At 39.6% G+C, this 24,120-nt stretch overlaps 1 protein-coding gene across 1 annotated transcript; it reads right to left on the minus strand.

Moving 5' to 3' along the window:
* Window positions 1-20,600: 20,600 nt before the first annotated feature.
* Window positions 20,601-23,905, minus strand: LOC111904827 (uncharacterized). Its single transcript, XM_023900541.3, has 5 exons — window positions 23,718-23,905; window positions 22,706-22,965; window positions 22,425-22,636; window positions 21,613-21,880; window positions 20,601-21,217 (listed from the first exon to the last, which is right to left on the minus strand). The coding sequence occupies exons 1-5, from the start codon at window positions 23,809-23,811 to the stop codon at window positions 20,921-20,923; spliced, it is 1,131 nt and encodes a 376-aa protein (XP_023756309.1). The 5' UTR covers window positions 23,812-23,905; the 3' UTR covers window positions 20,601-20,920.
* Window positions 23,906-24,120: the final 215 nt, after the last annotated feature.

A 24,120-nucleotide genomic window follows, 5' to 3' on the forward strand; every position in this document is an offset into this window, starting at 1 on the left:
TTTGAAACTGATAAGGTGAAGTTCGCCGCCTGCACGTTCACCGATAAAGCCCTGACTTGGTGGAATGGCCGAGTCAAATCCTTACCCTACCTGTAGCTAATGCTATGGGTTGGGAGATCATGAAGGAACTTCTGCTTGCGGAGTAGTGCCCTCGGGGCGAATGCAGAAACTAGAGCATGAACTTTGGAACCTAAAGATGAAGGGTTCCGATATCGCCGTTTACACTTCTAGATTTGATGACTTGGTGCTTCTTTGTCCGGTTATGGTTACCCCGGAAAGCAAAAAGATTGAGAGGTTCATCTGGGGGTTGACCCAGCCAACCAAGGGTAATGTCTTGGCTGCGAAGCCAGACACCTACGACGGCGCCAAATGCCTAGCGCAAACTCTGATTGACCATAGTGATGACCTTGAGGAAGCAGCCACCACTCCTGAACCGACAAAAAGGAGTGGTGGGAAAAGAAAATTTTGGAAGCAGAAGAAAAGTCAGTCTTCGCAAAAGTCCTCGAAGAAGCAGCAAACTGTGGCAGTCCACGCTGCTACTACCCATGTTGTTGCTTCTGTCGTCGGTTCCTCAGCTCAAGCACCTACCAGTGGATATACTGGTACCCTCCCGTGGTGCAACAGGTGTAGTTACCACCATCGTATCCCTGGCCCATGTCGTGAAAAGTTTTGTAAAAACTGTGGCCAGGAGGGTCACCTTGCGCGAAACTGCAGAACACCAACCCAATCAACCTATCAAGCTTCCGGAGCGGGTGCTAGTCAGGCCTGCTACGGTTGCGGTGAAGTCGGGCATTTCAAGCGAAACTGCCCCAAGGCAGCAACAACTGGCAACACCGGGAGAGTTCTAACTATGGGACAAGTTGAGGCAGTCGCCGATCCCACCGTTACCACAAGTATGTTCCTCCTCGACAACTCTTATGCTTGCAATCCTTTTTCGATTCTGGTGCTGAAAGAAAATCTGTTAGCTATTCATTCAAACATCTTCTTAAGCATAGTCCTCAACTAGTAACCGAAACATTTACCGTCGATATGGCTAACGGTGAGAAAGAGAAGGCTAACGATATATTTATAGGCTGCACCATTAACCTGAATGATCATTCTTTCCCCATTAACCTAATGCCAGTTTCCATAAAGAGCTTTGATGTTATCATTGGCATGGATTGGTTGAGTCCCAATCATGCTGATATCCTTTGTTACGAAAAATCCATCTATCTTAATCTTCCGTCTGGCTAGACTCTCATAATCTATGGCGATAAACTCAGTTCCAATCTCCGCATCATTTCCTGCATCAAAGCACAAAAACTCTTGCGAAAGGAGTGTTACGCATTCCTGGCTCATGTAATCAACGAGAAACAGGAAGTTAAAGACCTCAAGAGCATCCCCGAATTCTGCAACTTTCCTGATGTCTTTCCCAAAGAGCTCCCGGGATTTCCTCCCGAACGTCAAGTCGAGTTTCGCATCGACCTAATTCCTGGAGCTAATCCTGTAGCCAAGTCTCCGTATCGCTTAGCTCCAACAGAAATGCAGGAGTTATCCAGTCAGCTTAATGATCTGCTCAACAAAGGGTTCATCAGACCGAGTTCCTCACCTTGGGGAGCCCCGGTATTATTTGTGAAGAAGAAAGATGGATCCTTTCGGATGTGTATAGACTACCATTAATTGAATAAGTTGACCGTCAAAAACCGTTATCCTCTTCCTCGAATAGAAGACCTTTTGACCAACTTCAGGGAGCCAGTTACTTCTCGAAGATAGACCTCAGATCAGGGTACCATAAGCTTCGAGTCCACGAGAATGATGTTTCCAAGACAGCATTCAGGACTCAATATGGACACTACGAGTTCGTAGTGATGCCCTTCGGTCTAACCAATGCACCGGCTGTATTCATGAACCTGATGAACCGGGTGTGTCGCCCTTTTCTGGACATGTTCGTCATCGTGTTCATTGACGACATACTTGTCTACTCCATAAGCGAAGAAGATCACAAACAACACTTGAGGTTAGTGTTGGAAACTCTTAGATCGGAAAAGTTGTACGCGAAATTCTCCAAGTGCGAGTTCTGGATTCGGAAAGTAGCTTTCCTTGGTCACGTGGTAAGCGAAGAGGGTATACACGTGGACCTGTCCAAAATCAAGGTGATAGAGAATTGGTCGGCACCGAAGACACCTATAGAAATCCGTCAATTCTTGGGTCTCGCTGGCTACTATCGCAGGTTCATCCAGAATTTTTCCAGAATCGCCAAACCCTTAACTACTCTAACACAGAAATGTGTACCCTTTTGTTGGAGTGAAAAGCAAGACACTGCCTTCCGAACATAGAAGCGAGCCCTGTGCAGCGCACCTATCCTATCCCTGCCCGAAGGAACAGAGGACTTTGTTGTTTATTGCGATGCGTCCAATCAGGGCTTAGGCTGTGTGCTTATGCAGAGAGGAAAAGTTATCGCTTATGCCTCGAGACAGTTGAAAGCACACAAATTCAACTACACAACTCACGACCTGGAGTTAGGATCAGTGGTCTTCGCACTGAAGTGTAACGACCCAAAAATCATGACTAAAAATTTCTTTTTAAAATATTACTAAAACCAGATTTATAAAAACGTATCATACGTCATAACATAACTTTCGAGTATTAAATTCAAAACATAATCTCATTATCAAAGTCAAACATTCCCAGGCTAACTGACTATGGTGTGTGCACTGAAATCTTCCCGAGCTCCTCTTTTGAAAACTGAGTACCTGAAACCAAAACTGAAAACCGTAAGCACGAAGCTTAGTGAGCTCCCCCAATCTACCACATACCATGCAATAACATATAAAGCACATACTGGGCCTTGCCCACTGCATCGGACCGAGGTCCGGACTAACTAGGGCCTTGCCCCCTGCAGCGTACCGAAGTCCGGAAACTGACTGGGACCTTGTCCCCTGCATCGGACCGAAGTCCGGACTAACTGGGGCCTTGCCCCTACATCGGACCGAAGTCCGGAACTAACTGAACATAACATAACATAAACATATCAACTAGCATGAACACACATATACTGCATACTGCATCGGGCCGTAGCCCGGAACACATAACACATAAATCCTGTCTGAGCCACGAAGGCATCAAACATACTAGCTACTGCATCGGATCAAAATCCGGAAACTACTACTAGCTAAACGGGCCAGCATTGTGGACTTAGACTCGTTCCTACTGGAAGGAAACTTACCTGAACTGCTAAGCTCTGCTGATAATCCTCTGGCTGCTACTCGTCAATCCCCTGAGCTGCTGCTCCTCTAGCTCTCCGAGCTACCAATATCAATATGACACTTAGTCTGACAGTCAACTAAGTCATCTCTGGTCAAAGTCAAAATCCTGGTCAAAGTCAACCTTCCAGGTCAACCCTACTCGCCGAGTCCTCTTAATGACTCGCTGAGTTCATATGCTCAGGGTCCTTCTATTCGCGACTCGACTCACCGAGTCAGTCCATGACTCGCCAAGTCCAACTATTTCCGAGTCCTGACCTGTCCAACTCATTGAGTCTCCACCCGACTCACTGATTCGAGTTTCAACTCGAAGGGTTTAGGGTTTCGCGACCTGACTCGCCGAGTCCAAGAATAGACTCGCCGAGCCCAAGGCAATCTTCAACCAACTCGTCGAGTTGTTCTTCCAATTTGTCGAGTTCATGCCTAACTTCATCCGACTCGACGAGTTGTTCATCCCACTCGTCGAGTTCCTCTTCATCTTCATGCTACTCGCCGAGTCCACTCGAAGGACTCGCCGAGTCCATTCAGATCTACATACATGCAGAGGACTTTTGAGTCATGCATGGACTCCAAACTGTAGATCCACTCTTCTAAAGCCTATTCCTTACGTAAAGTGGCAAACTTTACGTGTAGCTAACGAGATCTAGGCTCAAATCACTATAAACTAGGGTTTGAGACAAAAGGGCTCAACACTCAACCCATAGACTGATGCTTTATGATTCTCTAGGCCAAGATAAACATAGATCTGAAGTAGCAACTTCAGATCTGGGCTTCTAACTCGAAATGGTTCATAAACTTGTCCTAAAAAGCCCTAAATCCCATGATAAAGGTTGATCTATATGCAAAAGAGGGAAGGTAGCAACTCATTACCTTCAAATGATCTGGAAGACCTCACAAACTCTGGATCTACTGCCAATTCTTGAATCCCCAATGTGTACCTTCTTCCTTCTTCCTTCAAATCACCCAAAATGGCAAGAAAGCTTGAATGAGCAACAATGGAGGCTTAGGGTTTCTGGTTTTGGACTATAGGGCCGCAAATGAGCCCTAGGGAAGAGAATAAGATGCTTAAATAGGGTACCAAGTCCCGAAATTAGGGTTTTCTCATTCAGACCCAACTCGCCGAGTTCACGAGCCGACTCGCCGAGTTGGTCACTTACTCGATCCCCCGGATCCCACTCCGACTCGTCGAGTTCCTCCCTGGGCTCGACGAGTCCACTCCTTGACTTAAGGTTTCTTTCCTTTTCTTGGACTTTCTGATCTTGGGTGTTACAACTCTCCCCCACTTATACTAAACTTCGTCCTCGAAGTTTGCTATGGCCAACTGTCCTGTGAACTGCCTCCAACTCTCTGTCTGGGAAAACTAACACCCTTTTGTCCATCACTCTAGCCACTCACAGTGTTGGTCACTACTGTTGGTACATACTGAATTCTTCTCTTTTCCATAATTTCCTCAACGTTACTTCCTCCGACTGAAAATTCTATTACCCCTCATCCGCCTACCGGATGCACTGAGACCACCCTGGTCCAACTAATCTGCCGATATCTGAGTTACCGGACTCCCACCGGTCACTACACTCCATCGCAATCTCCTAGTCGCTCCCAGCAACTCCAGAAGATACTTCGACTATCTATAACTGTTCTATCCATTCTGCCATCCATACTGAATCGATGTTGCTGGAACCAGCCTGCTTATCTCTCACCTGATTACTCAACTCCTACTAACTCGAGCCTTTCATCCTGAAAGAAAAGCTACCTGCCTAGCTATCCTTGCAGATCACTTATACTTGGCAGAAGGGCTCAACTGATCCTGCTGAGAGGGATTTGTCGTTTCCAAACCAACCAACTTTACCGTCAGCACTTGCATTCCAACACAAATACTAATACTGTCCAAAACTCTGAAACTATCCAAACACTAAACTGCCTGCAATACTGAACATGCCTGAAACTCTAAACTTCCTGAAACACTGAGTTGCCCGAAATACTGAACTGACTGAAACACTGAACTACCTGATACACTGAACTGACTGAAACACTGAGTTCCAACTCATCTGTGGAGTCAAAGGACTCCTTACTTAGTCGCTCCCATGACTTTTGAACGAAATCTTTCTCTGGAACTAGTTTCCACTAGTTATCCTGTCACTGTGGCTCTAACAACCACCCAATCCACCGATCAGGTCCTTACGTCACATCCTGACATCATCAATTCCACGACTAACAATATGATGGCTCCCAGACTGACGGTAGCCCTTAACATACCCGAACCCCAACGGTCCACTGCTACTCTGATCTCATAACTGTGGTGACGATCTACTGACAAATCGCCGACTTAACCATAACTGAACCATTTGGGAAATCCAGAATCTAACCCGTGGATTCCCATATCCTCACTACTGCACCCGAAATGGTGGGTACTACTGCTTTCCCGCGTCGAACAACGCGCTCATGCTGCCTACCAATCTGATAAAGGCCACAGCTACGCTCGCGGACTTATAACTCTCTAATACTATATGGCTGCTAGTGAATGCTACGGCTACCCCCGCAGACTTACAACACCACTACTACTATTTTACTGCTAGTGAATGCTACGGCTACCTCCGCAGACTTACAACACCACTACTACTATCTGACTGCTAGTGAATGCTACGGCTACCCCTGCAGATTTACAACACTACTACTACTATCTGACTGCTAGTGAATGCTACGGCTACCCCCGCGGACTTACAACACCACTACTACTATCTGACTGCTAGTGAGTGCTACGGCTACCCCCGCAGACTTACAACACTATTACTATTATCTGAGGAAATCCTGACAATCCCTAGTCCTGCTAGTGATTCCTCATCCTGATTTCTCAAAACCAGCCCTCAGTCTTTGAATACTGCATCATCCTCGACATCTTATATCCTTGATATACTTAGCGCTTCGTCAAGGAACTCTTCGGCTTGGTTCCCAAACCAACCGTCTACTAATCCGTATACAAGAAGCTATTGTTGGGAAGTTTCCAAACTCCCAACTCCTGAATCTACACAATCCTACATGCTGACTCTGTCACTGGCTACTAATACGAAAACATCTCTTGCTAATCGTTCTCAGGATCCTCATTCCGACTCACTTGAGCCCTACAGGTGGTCCTCCAATCCTGGATTCCCAACCAGCTTCTAACCATCTCGATTACATGAACTAACTGCTAGGAAGGTCCTCGAACGCCCAATTCTGAACTTCTCAATCCATCAATCACTGTGCTACTATCATTTCTTCTCAGAGGTCGCGCACTCATTCTGGGTCTACATGGCTCTTATCCTTGTATACTCGGAGGGTTCTCCCCCACTTGGATTCGGCTAGTTCCTTACTGCTCACTGGTCAAAAGGATTTCCAACCTTCCTTCCATTAAAAGGGCGATATGCTATCTGCCGACGTTTACCCTTGCCAGCGCTCCAACTAACTCTTACCAGATCCGCACCCTTCTTGCCATCTGACTGAGCACCCTTCGATCCTTAATTGTATTTGCTTTAGGGACTACATCCCGAGAACCTACGTTTGGGGTGCACATCCCCAACCCACTTCCTTACTGACCGCTAGCTACTCCACTAAAAACTCTGGATTATCACTACTGAGAATATAACTGATCATTACCTGACTAACGCCTTCCGCAAATAGTAAGGCACTACTGAATCTTACACATACATGTTACAGTCACCGCATCTGAAGTAACCTGATCTAGAGGGAACGACCTCCAATTCACCATTCTAATCCCATGGTATGCAGATGGCATAAAACTCCATCACAAGTAGGTAATATAATACCCCCCACACATATACTTATTGATATCAATGCAACAACATAACAATAATAACATGAATAATAATTGACAGGGAGGTAAAAGATACATACCTCCATCACTCAGCGCTGCTCGAATCCTTGCTGAAATCAACCAGAAAACTTGGCTCCGAGCCGTGGGTGCCCTTGCCCGGCCTCGGCAACCACTGGCGGTACTTGAAGTCCCAAGATCAGGAGCTGGCACCTGCCCTGCTGTATACAAACTCAGACAGTGGGCCTTCTTGTGGCCCCTCTGAATGCAATGGAAACATATCAGATCAAGTCCCTGGGCGATGGTAACAGTACAATCACTGCTAAAATGGCCAATCTGGCCACACTTGAAACATCCAGCATTGCCCCCACTTCTACGCCTACATGTACCCATGTGCGTCCTACCACACTTCCCGCATCTACTGCGGCTCTAATAGTTCCTCGTCCTCAAATTCGGCCCCTTGGGCCTCTTGCCCGATCTTGCGGCTCCCTAATTTTCATCCGTTTTACTCTTCCTTTCCGATTCCCTATCCATCTCTCGCTCCTGCATTACCTTGTCGACACCGCCCGTCGACTGAACAACAGCTGTCTGATCCTGGAGCTTTGCAATCAACATATCAGTGATCCTCACAACCATGTTGGGCAGATCCTCGTGAATGGCTCGTGTAACCTCCTCAACTATCCAATCATGAAAAAGTATCTCTTGGAGACAAGGTGCCCCACTCACTCCTGTCCCCTGATGGTAAAAACTAGAAATGGGATCTCCTTTCCCGATGGATCCTTGAACTCCATAAGAATTGGGGTCTAGACGAGCCCCAATCTGTCCTGAAACTATCCCAGCCTTAAAGGCCTCAAGATGACTGTCCATGAGCTCCACAATGGCCTCTCTAACCGAACCGAAAATCACTGGAGTCTGATCAATGATGTTGCGCATGATCTCTGCGAAAATGAAATCCCTCATCTGATCCTCAAGCTGCCCGACTCTAGAGCCTGAGCCAGATCCCTCCCCGGCACCTGAACTGCCAACTGATATCTCGTGCAACGTCACCATGCTAAAAATATAACAATTCTTGATCAATTTACACACTACTGCTGAGGGATCTCTCACACACTCTACTAGATCCCTGGTTTTTCCTTGGCCCCTCTTGAATCGAGTACGGATCCTCTGCTTTCAGTAGTACGGGCCCATACTACCTTCCACATCTATCCGTACTTTCCTCAAGAGTTACCTCAACTCCACTAAGTCCCCTTTTCTCTACTACTGATCTATGCTACTCTCATCCTAGGCTTGCCCTAGGGAACCTCTGACTCTACCCAAACAGTCCTCAGCTGCTGAAGGCCTCCTTGTAATGCCAATTAGCCACCACCTGAATACCATCACATGCAATGAGGCTCGGATAATCCTTCGAGTAAAAGTCTCGTCCCTACAACGGTTGGACTCAGACAAGAGCTGCGCAATAGGGCCAAATCCAGCACTCTGAGATTATTCAACCCTGATCACATGTGATGTGACGTATTCACCTAATGGCTAACTCTCATCACTCAGAGTCCCACAAAGCACAAAGCAAGCAGCATTCGGATAAAGGAAACATACTCAGGCAAAACTATTCTCATAACAAGAAACTATACTAGCATACAATGCTAAGCTCATACTATCAGGCATAACCTACACAGGCTATCCTACTATTGTCTACTCATTACTAGCATGAAATTCTTATCAAGCTAAAACACATAAAGCAGGCACATAAGGCATCATCCTAGATCCTTAGTCCTATTCTAGCATGCTGTTCTACTGAAACTGAAGCTGAAACTGAAACTAAAACTGATACTGATACTGATAATCATAACGTAACTTGTATGGGTAATTTAGGAGTACTTACTTGAGCTCGGCTGATTGCATGCACCACACCCTTTTCTCTTACCAAAACTCCTTTCTTTCTGAATTCTTTTGCTTTACTAAAATTGTTTTCTTTCTCAAAATTCTTTTTACAAACCTGTCTTTTCCTTTTGAAAACCTTTATACCAATCCCTTTGTTTGAGTTCAGACACGCCCGAGGGTATGTACGAATCCCTCAAACCAAGGCTCTGATACCAACTTGTAACGACCCAAAAATCATGACTAAAAATTTCTTTTTAAAACATTACTAAAACCAGATTTATAAAAACGTATCATATGTCATAACATAACTTTCGAGTATTAAATTCAAAACATAATCTCATTATCAGAGTCAAACATTCCCAGGCTAACTGACTATGGTGTGTGCACTACAATCTTCCCGAGCTCCTCTTTTGAAAACTGAGTACCTGAAACCAAAACTGAAAACCTTAAGCACGAAGCTTAGTGAGCTCCCCCAATCTACCACATACCATGCAATAACATATAAAGCACATACTGGGCCTTGCCCACTGCATCGGACCGAGGTCCGGACTAACTTGGGTCTTGCCCCCTGCATCGGACCGAAGTCCGGAAACTGACTGGGACCTTGTCCCCTGCATCGGACCGAAGTCCGAACTAACTGGGGCCTTGCCCTCTGCATCGGACCGAAGTCCAGACTAACTGGGGCCTTGCCCCCTGCATCGGACCGAAGTCTGGAAACTGACTGGGACCTTGTCCCCTGCATCGAACCGATGTCCGGACTAACTGGGGCCTTGCCCCCTGCATCGGACCGAAGTCCGGAACTAACTGAACATAACATAACATAAACATATCAACTAGCATGAACACACATATACTGCATACTGCATCAGGCCATAGCTTGGAACACATAACACATAAATCCTGTCTGAGCCACGAAGGCATCAAACATACTAGCTACTGCATCGGATCAAAATCCGGAAACTACTACTAGCTAAATGGGCCGGCATTGTGGCCTTAGACCCGTTCCTACTGGAAGGAAACTCACCTGAACTGCTGAGCTCTGCTGATAATCCTCTGGCTGCTACTCGTCAATCCCCTGAGCTGCTGCTCCTCTAGCTCTCCGAGCTACCAATATCAATATGACACTTAGTCTGACAGTCAACTAAGTCATCTCTGGTCAAATTCAAAATCCTGGTCAAATTCAACCTTCCAGGTCAACCCTACTCGCCGAGTCCTCCTAATGACTCGCCGAGTTCATATGCTCAGGGTCCTTCTATTCGCGACTCGACTCGCCGAGTCAGTCCATGACTCGCCAAGTCCAACTATTTTCGAGTCCTAACCTGTCCAACTCGTTGAGTCTCCACCTGACTCACTGATTCGAGTTTCAACTCGAAGGGTTTGGGGTTTTGCGACCTGAATCGCCGAGCCCAAGGCAATCTTCAACCAACTCGTCAAGTTGTTCTTCCAAATTTCTGAGTTCATGCCTAACTTCATCCGACTCGACGTTGTTCATCCCACTCGTCGAGTTCCTCCTCATCTTCATGCTACTCGCTGAGTCCACTCGAAGGACTCGCCGAGTCCATTCAGATCTACATACATGCAGAGGACTTTTGAGTCATGCATGGACTCCAAACTGTAGATCCACTCTTCTAAAGCATATTCCTTACGTAAAGTGGCAAACTTTACGTGTAGCTAACGAGATCTAGGCTCAAATCACTATAAACTAGGGTTTGAGACAAAGGGGCTCAACACTCAACCCATAGACTGATGCTTTATGATTCTCTAGGCCAAGATACACATAGATCTGAAGTAGCAACTTCAGATCTGGGCTTCTAACTCGAAATGGTTCATAAACTTGTCCTAAAAAGCCCCAAATCCCATGATAAAGGTTGATCTATATGCAAAAGAGGGAAGGTAGCGACTCATTACCTTCAAATGCTCTGGAAGACCTCACAAACTCTGAATCTACTGCCAATTCTTGAATCCCCAATGTGTGCCTTCTTCCTTCTTCCTTCAAATCACCCAAAATGGCAAGAAAGCTTGAATGAGCAACAATGGAGGCTTAGGGTTTCTGGTTTTGGACTATAGGGCCGCAAATGAGCCCTAGGGAAGAGAATAAGATGCTTAAATAGGGTACCAAGTCCCGAAATTAGGGTTTTCTCGTTCAGACCCAACTCGCCGAGTTCACGAGCCGACTCGCCGAGTTGGTCACTTACTCGATCCCCCGGATCCCGCTCCGACTCGTCGAGTTCATCCCTAGGCTCGATGAGTCCACTCCTTGACTTAAGGTTTCTTTCCTTTTCTTGGACTTTCTGATCTTGGGTGTTACATGAAGATTTGGAGACATTATCTTTACGGAACCAAGTGCACAATCTTCACTGGCCATAAAAGCCTGCAGCACATCTTCAATCAGAAAGACTTAAACATGAGGCAATGGCGATGGTTAGAGTTGCTTAGTGACTATGAGTGCAAAATCAGCTACCATCCCGGCAAGGCCAATATGGTAGCATAGGCCCTTAGCCAAAAGGAAAGCTCAAGCAAAAAGGCGAAGACATTGACGATGACCATCCATTCCCACTTATCCGCACAAATCCGAGAACGACTAAAAGCTTCACGAGACAGACAAAAGAGTTACGCCGATAAACGATGGAAACCTCTGGAATTCCAGGTTGGAGATCGTGTCCTGTTGAAGGTCTCACCCTGGAAAGGCATGATACGCTTTGGAAAGCGCGGAAAACTTAACCCGAGGTACATAGGACCTTTCGAGATCCTCGCTAGGATCGGTCCTGTAGCCTACAAACTCCGACTACCTCAAGAACTTAGCAACATCCATCCTGTCTTCCACGTCTCTTATCTTAAAAAGTGTCTATCCGTTGAAACCCTCGTGATCCCTCTTGATGGGATCAAGATCATTGAAAACCTGAACTTCGTGGAAGAACCCATTGATATCAAGGATCGAGAGATCAAACGTACGAAACAAAGTCGCATCCCGATAGTGAAGGTTCACTGGAATGCCAAGCGGGGACCCGAATTCACTTGGGAGCGCGAAGACTCGATGAAACAGAAATATCCGCATCTCTTTCCAATTCCATGATTTGTATCTTAATTCTAAATTTCGGGACGAAATTTCCTCTAACGGGGGGATAATGTGACAACCCGTAAATTATTCCATCGTTGTAACCCGTTTCCGTTAATAAAACCGTTTGTAATCCAATTTTTCCATTAACTTTTGGGTTAAGTTAATTTAATTGAGACTTTTATTATGATCTAGTGAGTGTCCAAACCCATTTGAAACACGTTAAAACATCCCAATATTTATTTGGGAAAATTTTTAGTTTCAACTAAGTCGAGTTACGACAACTTAATCGTGTACGACCATAAGCCTCGTTTAACCTCAGTATCGGGTAGATTTCCATCAGGCCACAAGCTCAAGCCTTATATAAAGGATGAGTGAACTTCAATTTAGCTTTTTACCACCACCGCATAACTTTCTCTCTCTACTCTCTCTCTCTAAAACTCGAGTTTTGATCCAAAAACGCCCCTTCAAGCTCCAAAATCGTAAGTAATCCATCCTAGCTTGTTGTTTAACTTGTTAAGCATGCAAATCTATGTTTTAATCATCCAAACCACTCAAGAACTTGTGTTTACGGTTTGGGAACACCTCCCCAAACCGTAAACTCCTATAAGAGGGTTTTGAAGCCCCAAAACCCTTCCAAATCCTTTCTAGTGTTTAGCAAAGACTTAAGGACTTGCATGTAAGAGCTTAAACACCAAAATCTTGATTTTTGGGTAGTACACATGAGTTTACGCCCCAAGAACATTCTTGGACCGTAAACACACCTTCATGGACCATAAAAACCTTTTAAGGTGTTAAATTGCCCCTTAAACACCTCCAAAAGCTTTCATGAGTGCCTAGAACCTTATATTCCTTCATGTGATGCACCAAACGATGCCCAAATGAGCAACACTTGAGTTTACAGTTTGGGAAGGTCTCCCAAAACCGTAAACACCTCCAAAGGGTGTTTAAGTGCCCCTAACACCTTGTATGGCTTATATTTGGGTCTAGAACCTTGTATGCATGACCTACAACCACCAAAACACATGAAAAGTGGACAAACATGAGTTTACGGCCGTAAACTCATGTGTTTATGACCGTAAACTCCCCAAGGGTCCTTCAAGAACCGTAAACCCCTTTTCCAAGGTCAATTCAAGTCCCGATCACTTCCTAAGCCTTTGATGCAACCTTAGAACCTTCCCTTGTGCATTGTAAGACCTTTAAACATCCAAAAACACTCCATAGATGAGTTTAAGGCTGTAAACTCATGGGGGATATGGTCTTTGGACTGTAAACACCCTAAGGGTCTACTCTTGAAGAGTAAACTACTTATCTAGGCCCTACACACCCTTAGATGCAACCCGGATCACTCCTAACACTTGAATTGAAGTGTTTTCGCGCCTCGGAGTGTATATTCTTATTTAATTATTAGTTCAAAGTCTAATTAGATGCAATTATGTATCTCCTCAAGTTACATAGGATCCTCGTGTGTGTTCAGGCCCTGAACTGACACTTAGCATCCTAACCGGCACACTTCTCGTCTGGTGAGTTCATACCCCTACACCTTTTTCCGTGTTTTTCAATGTTTTCAGGGGGAATACAAGAAAAAGTACAAGGAAATCTTGTACTCAAACTCAGTATTTCATTTGAAATGTTTCATATTTCGTATGCTTTTAACACTGGAAACCGTATTAACCAATCGTTTGACTTGCAGAGTTAGTTTTCAAACCAATTGTGAAACTCATTATAAAATGTTATATTTTATATTTCACAAATGATTTTCCACGTCATTACTGTTAAAAGCATGAACCTTAGAACTTTAAATATGTCCTTGTAACACTCCCCCTAGATACGAGAGTGAAGGACCAATGACATTAATCTTAGAACTTTAACACGTCCTTAGTAACACTCCCCTTAGATACGAGAGTGAAGAACTAATAAACAGGATTATTACTAAAATACGCCTTTGGATGTCACCATAGCTTCGAAAATACAGCTAATGTACGTCTTTAAGTGTCACCAGAGCTTCGAAATTTCGTCTAATATCCTCCTCTAAGTAAAACCAGAGTTTCTAAAATACGTCTAAAATACGCCTTTGGAAGTCACCAGAGCTTCAAAAATATAGTTGATGTACGTCTTTGAGTGTCACTAGAGCTTCGAAATTTCGTCTAATATCCTCCTCTGAGTAAAACCAGAGTTTCGAAAATGCGTCTATTAATATACTCCTTTGAGCGAAATTAGAGTTTCGAAAATAAAATTCTTGTTAAGTATAGTAGATATTTGACATTCGTGTATGGATAACCAACCACCAACTTTTAGGAAAATAAGGGTTTTTCCTGGGATAACATAACTTCTCTTAACCAGGTTGTTAAACAAATGGATAACTAAACTTCTCTTATAAGAAAAAATGGGATTTTCTTGGATAACAACTCTTTCAGAAAACCAAAGGAAACTTGTTCTTTTACCAGAAACAAACCGCTTATGAACTCACCAACTTTATGCTGATATTTTCAAAACTGCTTGTATTCTCAGGTACTCGTTAGACAGGTACCCCGCGATCTTTTGGAGAAGACGGAGCGTATAGAAGTCTCGTCTTTACTTTTGTTATACTAATGTATAGATAAAGCATGTATTACTTTACCTTTCAAACAAATGTAAATTTCCTATGTAATGTAATGGTTGTGTTTACTATGCTTACTATGTACATTAGTTGTGATACTTTACATGACGTCCTCCGCCCCGAAACGTTTCTGCTATCGGTTTCGGGGTGTGACAGTATAACAACAAAGAGATTGAGATCTAACACCTCTAACTCCTAAAGTTACCTAAACTCACAAAGAGAACCCATGGGACCACATAAATCTCATAAACAATCCCTAAATTGTAACTATCAAATGAATCATCAAGGTAAGAACTTTATACCTTCAAAAGCTCCCAAAGTTGGTGAAGACTCTGGATCTAGAAGATCAACCTCAACAAATGATTGGTCTCCAAGTTCCTTCTTCTTGAATACAAACCAAAAATGCCAAAAAAAAAGTCACTTCAAGGCTCAAGAGCACTCAAAGGATGAACTAGGATTTCAATGGGACATAATGAACAGTGGAGGCTGATGCGGGTGAGTGTCCAAAGGCCAATGATGTTTAAATAGGGCTCATTCCCTAATAATTAGGGTTTAGTCTTAGTTGTCGTATGAATCGCGTACACCACGTGCACCCAACGTACGTGGTTAAGTTCCCCGACTCAATACGCGCATGTACGCTAAGCGTACCAAATATACGCCCATTGTACGAGGGACCATTTTTGCAAAAAAAATTCAAAATTAAAGGATTAAATAAGAATATACATGGAATCAAATGTTATACCTGAGGTGATATTGGTTCGCCGTCTTTGATATTGGAAGTTGTTGCATCTAATGATTTGTGGATTTGGCGTGCACTCTTTGGTGTTAAAAGTTCTAACAATGACATAAATCTTAGTAATTCCTCTTTTTTTCAATGATATTCTGACCGTACAAGTGCCTATACGTCTTTCATTGTGAACGGAAGAGAATACAAATATGGTTACTACCTTTGTGATGGGATATACCCTGATTACGCTACTTTTGGTAAGCCGTACTTGTTATCACGAGATGAAAGAAAAAGAAATTCATAAAAAAGCAAGAATCTGCTAGGAAGGACATGGAGAGGGCATTTGGAGTACTCAAACAAAAATGATATGTAATGAAAAACCTTGCACAACTATGGGATAACGGAAAGATAATGTACACTTGTAGCATATTACATAATATGGTAGTCGAGTCAATAGGAAGCGCAATTTGTACATATGATGAGGCTAATGAAGTTAATCTACCACAACATTTCATTCCCAATACGAATACGAGTGAACACATGATGAAAGTTCTCGAAATTCAATCTAGTGAAACATGTAGGTTTCTCCGACAGGACTTAACAGAGCATTTATACCAAAACAAATTTGGCGACGACGAATAGTAATTTATGTTTAAATTGTGTCTTTTATGTATGTTTTATTTTATTTTTGTAATTTTCGGATTTTTTGAATTTGAATTTTAAGTTTATGTGTTAATATATTAAAGGGAAATCCCTAGAAAAGTCTCAATATTTTATCATAATTTACAAAAAAATTCCTAAACTAAAATTTGTTTACGAAAAAACCTGAATTACCGGTAAAAATGACGATTTGACCCTTTTTTCCCGGTTTACCGGTTTTATTACGGTTTTGGTTCCATTAAAGTCCTATTATTTAAAGTAATTTATGAATAAGTCTCAAACTAAAATTAGGTGATGATTTGACCATTTTCTGTATTTAACATATATTTTAGCAGTTTCATTATTGACCTGGACGCCTAGTCATTAAATGAGCTGATAAGGTAGGTTATATAATGTATATTTACCGTAAAACTTGATATCCATCTCATCGGTTCATTTATGAATATGTATCCAGGTCAACAATGAACTTGATAAAATGTGTGTTTCTAGGAAAAAAGTGCGGAAATGAGATGATGAGTTGGATATGCTGGGTTATATAAGATTAGATAGACAAGTTGAAATTTCTTATAAACTTAAAAAATTACGAATTTGTTGCTGGTTTATGTAATTATTAGTCTTCATTGGCTGCATTTCATATTTCGAAAAATATACAATAAAGTATAACACAAAGTTTTATGGTAAACATAACATTATATAACCCAACATATTGTTAGAATTTCGGGGTAATAAAGGCACTTGGATATCTGAGAATTATGATTTCACTTTCAAATCAAAGTATTTGGATGGTACTCCCTAATCTTTGATTGGATAAGATTCAGAAGATATTCATAACAGAGAATGAAAATGAATGTATTTCATGAGTACCAGAAAACTGACCAAAAAAATTGTTAAAAACCTCAGTTGTCTGAAAACTTTCAAAACTGTCATAAAACAGTTTTTTCAACAGTCAAAAACTGTCATAAATCTGGGTTTTCTATACGGATTAATGCAAAGTTAAAAACGGGTCGACCCCAGTCAGGGGCTCTACCCCTTAGACCCCTCTCCCAGGGGCTTCACCCCTAAATGACAGTCTATTTTTAATCTTGAATAAACGTAAACAAGTGGGCACTCCGCAACTTCCTTACTTGTTTAATATTCATCAAGATTGATTTTGGTCAACAAGTCAAGCCATTACACTTAAATACAATTAGTGAAACAAATCACCAACACATATTCATCTCATCAGCTCATTTAATAACTAGGCGTCTAGGTTAGCAATGAAACATGTAAAATGTATGTTACATGGAGAAAATGGTCAAATAATCACTTAATTTTAGTTTGAGAGTTATTCGTAAATTATGTTAAAAGACTTAAATGGAACCGGTAAATAATGAAACCAGTAAACCAAAAAAAAAATGATCAAATCGTCATTTTTACCGGTAATTCATGTTTTTCAGGAAACAAAATTTAGTTTGAAACTTTTTCATGAATTGTAGTAAAATAATGGGACTTTTCTGGAGATTATTAAATATTTTTTAATTAATTAAAAAATAAAGAAGTAAAATATTTTTATGATGTGGTGCAGTGGGTATACTAAATATCATGTGTTTGTGTGATGAAAAATTGACACTAAGGTGGCGAAACTTTTTGTGACAATATATTATGGTGGGTATACAGTGACCTAAAAAGAAAAGTTAAAGCGAAAACAAATTTCTTAGTTAATCTTGATTTTTTGGTTATTTTCTCTTGATCATCCTTTAATAAACACTTAAACACATATACACATTAATATAGCACAACAAATTGGTACATCACAAGAATTTTTTTTATCAAACAGAACTGTTTTTGTGAAGTTTCTGGACTTATTGATTTGTTGATTGGAGGTTTGAAGGTGCAATTAAGTAACGATTTAATTGACATGCTAGAAGGGAGTTCTCAATCAAGATTTCAGCAAGAAGTGAAGAACGTGGCTGTTTTTGGGTGCAGTTCTTTAAACTTTAAAGGAAGTTTTTGTGAAAATTTTCAATTTTGAATCTATTTAACAAGTAAAATCAAAATTGTTTTGTATGTGGTTAATTGTTTTTGTTTCATTGATTTGTATTGAAATGGGCTCCATCCACAAATAAATCTTTGTTTGAAGCGGACTTTGAAATATTTTAGATATGATTTGGCTATCCAAGTTTTTATGTTCAATTGCGGTTTCAATACCAATTTGTTTGTTTGTGAAACATAATTGGAAGAAAATAAGAATTCTTTTTACGTTGGATTCTAAAAAAAGTGAAAAAATCAATTTTCACTTTAGTTTATGTAAGTGAGATTATTTCCTATGAAATTTTTGCATTCCACCAATATATGAAAGATACAAATACAATAAAGGGCTACATACAAAATGGGCTATCTATACAATGAGCCACTCTAACAAGACTAATACACAAATATAATGTACAAAAGGTCTTAACAGTTTAGAAGCCAACGGACACCAAGATGATTCTTGTTTTTCTTTTTCATGTTTTTGATAATACAGATCTTTTGCAAAGTTTTTATTTTAGTTATTGTATTTGAAGCTTATTTATAGCAAAATGAGGTTTTATATAATTATTTTGAATCAAGATTTTATGTGTCAAACACATTTCAGTTTAATTGTGTTTACTTACTGCTCTTATAATGCGTTACTATGTGTAAATATGCTAACGTGCTAGAGACATAACAAGAGGAGGTAGATACAATTCTTTGGAAATTAAATGTATTGATAAAAGTAGGATATTGATTCTTATTAATATATTGAATAGAAGTATGATATGGTTTTTTTCTAAACACATGTGTTTGGCAAAATTAATTCGTAGTTGTTACCTGGTAACATGAAGCTTTTAAAACAAGTCATTATATATAAGGACATCTTTGTGAATATAAAATCGAAACATATGTTAAAATATATATATATATATATATATATATATATATATATATATATATATATATATATATATATATATAATTAAGTCAATTTACAAAAATATAATTGAGTTTTTTTGTGAAACACTATTTTAAATAGCTTTTGGATTTGAAGTTTTTTTTATTTAAGCTAAAAGCTAGAAACCTCTAGTGTTCAATGAAGATTTTTATTTTTTGAGTTTTTTCTTAAATGCTAAAAATTAGAATCTCTCAAAAGCTAAACACCCAATAAGCACTCATATAAGTACGATACTATTTTGAATAAACCTATCTATAGACATTCCATATTATTCTTTGTGAATGTAAAATTTGATAATGCTTTTTGTAAATTTATTTATTAATAAAATGTATGATATAAATATTCCTATAAAATTATTGTTAAGTTATCATATTACTTCTACTAACATCACTTTTGTAGAAATTTCATGAGTTAGATAAAGTAATTGCTTATCGAAGCATGTTTTCCTTCGAAGTAAACATTACAAACATGAGTTGGATGAAGTAAGTGTTTTTTGAAGCATGTTTTAAGCGTGATTTCCAAAAAAGTAAACATTGTAATAGTTGTGAAAGTTTTTATCTCAAACGTTTAGAAGCCATTAAAAAGTGTCTAATTAAAATTAACTGCAGTCTATGACTTAGGTCCCGTTTGATAGTTTCTGTCTGGAACAAGCGCTAGCTGGTAAAATGTTGTCTGTAAAAATTTTCTGACAATGAAAGAAACCATGTTGTTTGATTATACATCTGATTGATTGTGCTGAATAATGAAAAATGACCCGGTTTATGTCCGATAATGGTGGGATGGATGAAATTTTCTTTAATAAATTAGGATGGTGGTGGTATTGTCAAAAAAAAGAATTAATCCAATAAAAATAAATTAAAAAAATTAACTAAAAAAAATTAATAATCTAATAAAGTAATATTTATTAATATATAAATATTATATATTATAAATAATATTTATAAATATATAGTAATCCAATTAAAAAGAATTAATCCATAAAAAGGAAATTAAAAAAAATATTTAAAAGAAATTAATAATCCAATAAAATAATATTTATTAATATATAAATATTATATATTAAAATAATATTTCTTAATATAAAAAATACATTAAAAAAATATTAATTCAATAAAAAATAAATTTTAAAAAAAAAGTTATTCAAAAAAATTAATAATCCAAGAAAGAAAGAAAGAGACGGGGTTTGGTGTATAATTGTCTTTCCAGCTCATTCAGTCAGAAAGATATGATTTTAGGGCTTCTAAAAAAGACATATCTTATCGGAAAAACCCATTTTTTTATGCAAATCAAACAGTTTTTCCGGTCCATTCAACCAGAAAAAATTATTTGGACTTGAAAAGATGCATATCAACCAGAGTCTTAGCTTATAAATAAAAAGACTACAACACAACCATACGATCAAATTGATAGTAAAAAATCATAATATCTATATAGCAAACTACAAAGATACTAATACAGGACCGGTCCTGAGGATTTAAATATCCTCAAACGTTCTGATGAGCCAGAAAAGAAAAGAAAAAAAAAACTTATTGCTATTATAAGTTTTTTATTTTTAAATAAATATATATACATATAGTATAATATAATAAAAACAATTGGACCCAAAAAAAAATTAAGCATAGTTCAGTTACCCAAAAAAAAAATGCCACTTTGCCCTTCCCTCCGGGCCCATCCCCATGACTAATGCCTAACTTTTCTTTTTTATTGATTCACATCTTTTAACACTAAACCACTCATACATGATATCCAAGAAGATATAGTTACACAATATGTAAATTAACCCACCAAGCAAATAAATAACAAAATAAAATACAACACAACATCCGAAAGTCGCTCATCCACCCTAAAGTCCGTAAAAACCAAAACCTCAACTTTTAAGCGACCAACATAAAAAGGGAAAATGAAGAATATCAGCTGATAGGAAGGAAAACCTTCCTATCAGCTGATATCAGTTGATGGGAAATATCCCATCAGCTGAAACCTCAAAACCAAGATGTGAAACTAATCTTTTACATTTACAAGTGTTTTGAGGATGGTATCGGTCATCCCATCAGCCAAAGAAAATAGGTGGCCCGCACGTGTTACCTCGTGGTATTTGATCCACGGGAGTTGTTTGGCAATATAACGTTGAGATTTTACAGGGACAAAACGGTCATCATCACCCATCCATAAATGAACGGATCCTTCGTTATTTGGGAATGGATTCTCAAGTTCCATTGGATCAAATTCCCATTTCCCAAATCCAATCATTAAATCTCGATGAAGAGACTCATATTCTCCTTGTTGTCTTGGCAATGTCTTCAACGCACACAAAAAAAAAGATTAGTAAACTTAATAAAACATGAGTCATGTATGTATATGAATGCTTTTGTTACTTAATCACATGTTGTTAGTATATGATACTAATATTTTCTAAATACAAAGGTTGAATGCAAGTAATAGCAATGTATTTATAATGATATATTTATTATAGCAACTTACTTTTACTTTTCCTATTATTAGGGTCTTTTTTCACTTTATAAATCTAGTTGAATATTATTTTACGTTTTTTATTAGTAAATCATGCATCTTTTGATTTTCTGTTTGTTGTGGACACATGGGATTGCTTGTCGGTTTTTCTTATTTATAACAGGTGTGATTTATAAAAAGGGTAGATGATTAAAGAATTACAAAGTGATGTAGAAAGCAAGTACCTTTTCTTGTTCAGTGGGAGGAGTAAACTTTGATAGAACTTCCATGTCAGGGGGAGAGAACATATCAAGGGATTGAGAAGCAACAGAAGAACTAGGAAACCATTTTTGAGTGTTCCACCAATATGTCAGCCATGGGAGATGGTGAGCAACACGTAGAGACCATTGGTCAGGCTTAAACATTTCATAATATACTTCATTTGATAAGTTTGAAGGGAATGAAGGCCACCAGTGATTAACCACCGGTGAAATAAGAGTTGCTCCCGCTAGCCTATTTAAAACACATGTCAAAAATTAACAAAATTGGAATCACATCGTGTTTCTTACACATTACACGGGCTACTTTCGATGACGAGCATCAGAAGGGCATTTACAACTTTTGCACTGACGAGAGATCGAGAGCGAGTCCCTGTCCCATCTTGTTCCACCTTTTTCGGCGGGACAAAAAAAATGCAAAATTTGTCCCACTGACATCAGTCTCAGTCCCAGTCGAATACACGCCAGACACAGTATAATATGTCATGTCCTGCAAAACAAACGGGCCCTTCGGGCCCGTTTGTTTCCCAAGACAGGACAAAACAACCTTGTACTGCGTCCGGCGTGCATTGAACTGGGACCGAGACTCATGTCAGTGGGACAAATTTTGCATTTTTTTTGTCCCGTCAAAAAAAGGTGGAACAAGATGGGACAGGGACTCGCTCTCAATCTCTCGTCAGTGCAAAAGTCGTAAATGCACTTCTCATTCTCGTCATCGAAAGTAGCCCTAGAAAGCCTGTCCAGTCCCGTCAAGCGGTATTTAAAAAATGCTTCTGCACCTGTGAGGGATGTACTTGAGACAAGGCCAAACCAAATTTCCACCCATAGACAATCCAGCTAAATAGAATTTGGATCCGAGTTGTAGTTGATCAGCGAGCTCCTCTATATCCAAAGCTAAACTTTTTAAAGTTCTCTCAGGGTGTGGATCACTCTCTCCATAACCAGGTCGATCAAACGAAACTGTGTACACCCCTAACTCTTGAATAAGAGCCTGTAAAAATCAACCACACCATTAAAAAAAACTAACAAAACATCCCAAAAAAAATGAAAGGATCCATACCTGAGAGGCTCTATTGAAAAGATTATGAAGTTTGCAACCATCAAAACCATGGATGACTATTATTTTATATTTGGCTGTTTCTTTTGGGACACCATGTTCCATATATGACAAATGCCTTCCATCACGAAGCTTTATTCTTGGTGATGTAATTGGAGGACCATTTGGAGATCCACATATTTTTGGAGGTGGTGGACGAAATGCTTTGAAAGCCCATGCCAAGAATCCCATAAAGAAGATAAGCAGTAATTTCTTGAAAATCCCTAATTTTCCATGAAACAAAATCAACCAAATCAGGAAGCTTTAAATCAGTTGAGTATTTTTCATATCTATTATGGATTTATGTGATATTATTTAATAATCAATCAGAAACATGGAGATAGATATAATCTTGTAGGGTCGATAAGTCATTGAATGCAAGATCGTTGGGACCAAACTGTTTGAGGTGGTCAAATTTGACCACAATCGGACCCTTTTGACCGATATCCAAGGTTCTTTCGCCAAATAGTTAAATCAAATTCTGAAGCGATGTTATAATCTCATCAATGGCGATTCGTTAGCAGAAAAATAGATTCGTTTTGTATCTTATTGTAATAAGTTATGTAACTTGTATAATAACAGAAGATGTTTATGATAATATATGTTTGCATTGAAAATTTTTAGTTCGTCCTGGAAGATTTGCACAATTTGTTTGGTCAAAGACACGATCCTAATCTGGAATCTTAAAATTAAGAAAAATTATATGTTTGATGACTCTAATTCCATCTTTAATAACTGGAATTCGAGAAGAATTAATTTGAACTCAAACAAAAACTGGGATTCACGTCACGAATTGAAATCAGGGGAAAAATTTTCTTTTGGAAAAACAGTTCTTTAGAATAGAAATTACTCCGATACTGAAGAACAAGGTATTCACAATTCACATCTGATGGTTTTTTAAATTCATAAAAAAGAAAAGAAAAAGAGAGACAGATCGAAAGAAGAGGATAAAAGGAGAAGAAAACGGTTTACATACCTTTTGGAAGAACTGATGAAGAAGTGGGTTTGGATTTCCTGGTGTGTGACCTAGCTGATGCAGCTGAGATCTTCCTTGTGACACCAGCTGCCATTGTTTATATGCGGGGAAGAAGGAAGGTCAAATCTATTACTAAATCGACCGACTTGTGTTTTTTATGCTTGCTTAGTGGCTTCACTGCATTTGATGACTTGAGTCCTAGTGTCCAAGTCGGAAGTGTAATACAAATATGCTCCCTAGACTTATCTTTAACATACAACTATAGTCCTAAGACTTCGTTTTAATAAAATGGGCAAATGAGCCTTAAGTTTATTAAAAAAAATATCGGTTTTACCCTTAAACTTGTTTTAGATCTAGTAAAATCTGATGTTTTGTTTAATTTGTTCTAGTCGGTTTCCTGGTC

The sequence above is a fragment of the Lactuca sativa genome, chromosome 2 (assembly GCF_002870075.4).
Source record: "Lactuca sativa cultivar Salinas chromosome 2, Lsat_Salinas_v11, whole genome shotgun sequence".
NCBI classification, from domain to species: domain Eukaryota; kingdom Viridiplantae; phylum Streptophyta; class Magnoliopsida; order Asterales; family Asteraceae; genus Lactuca; species Lactuca sativa.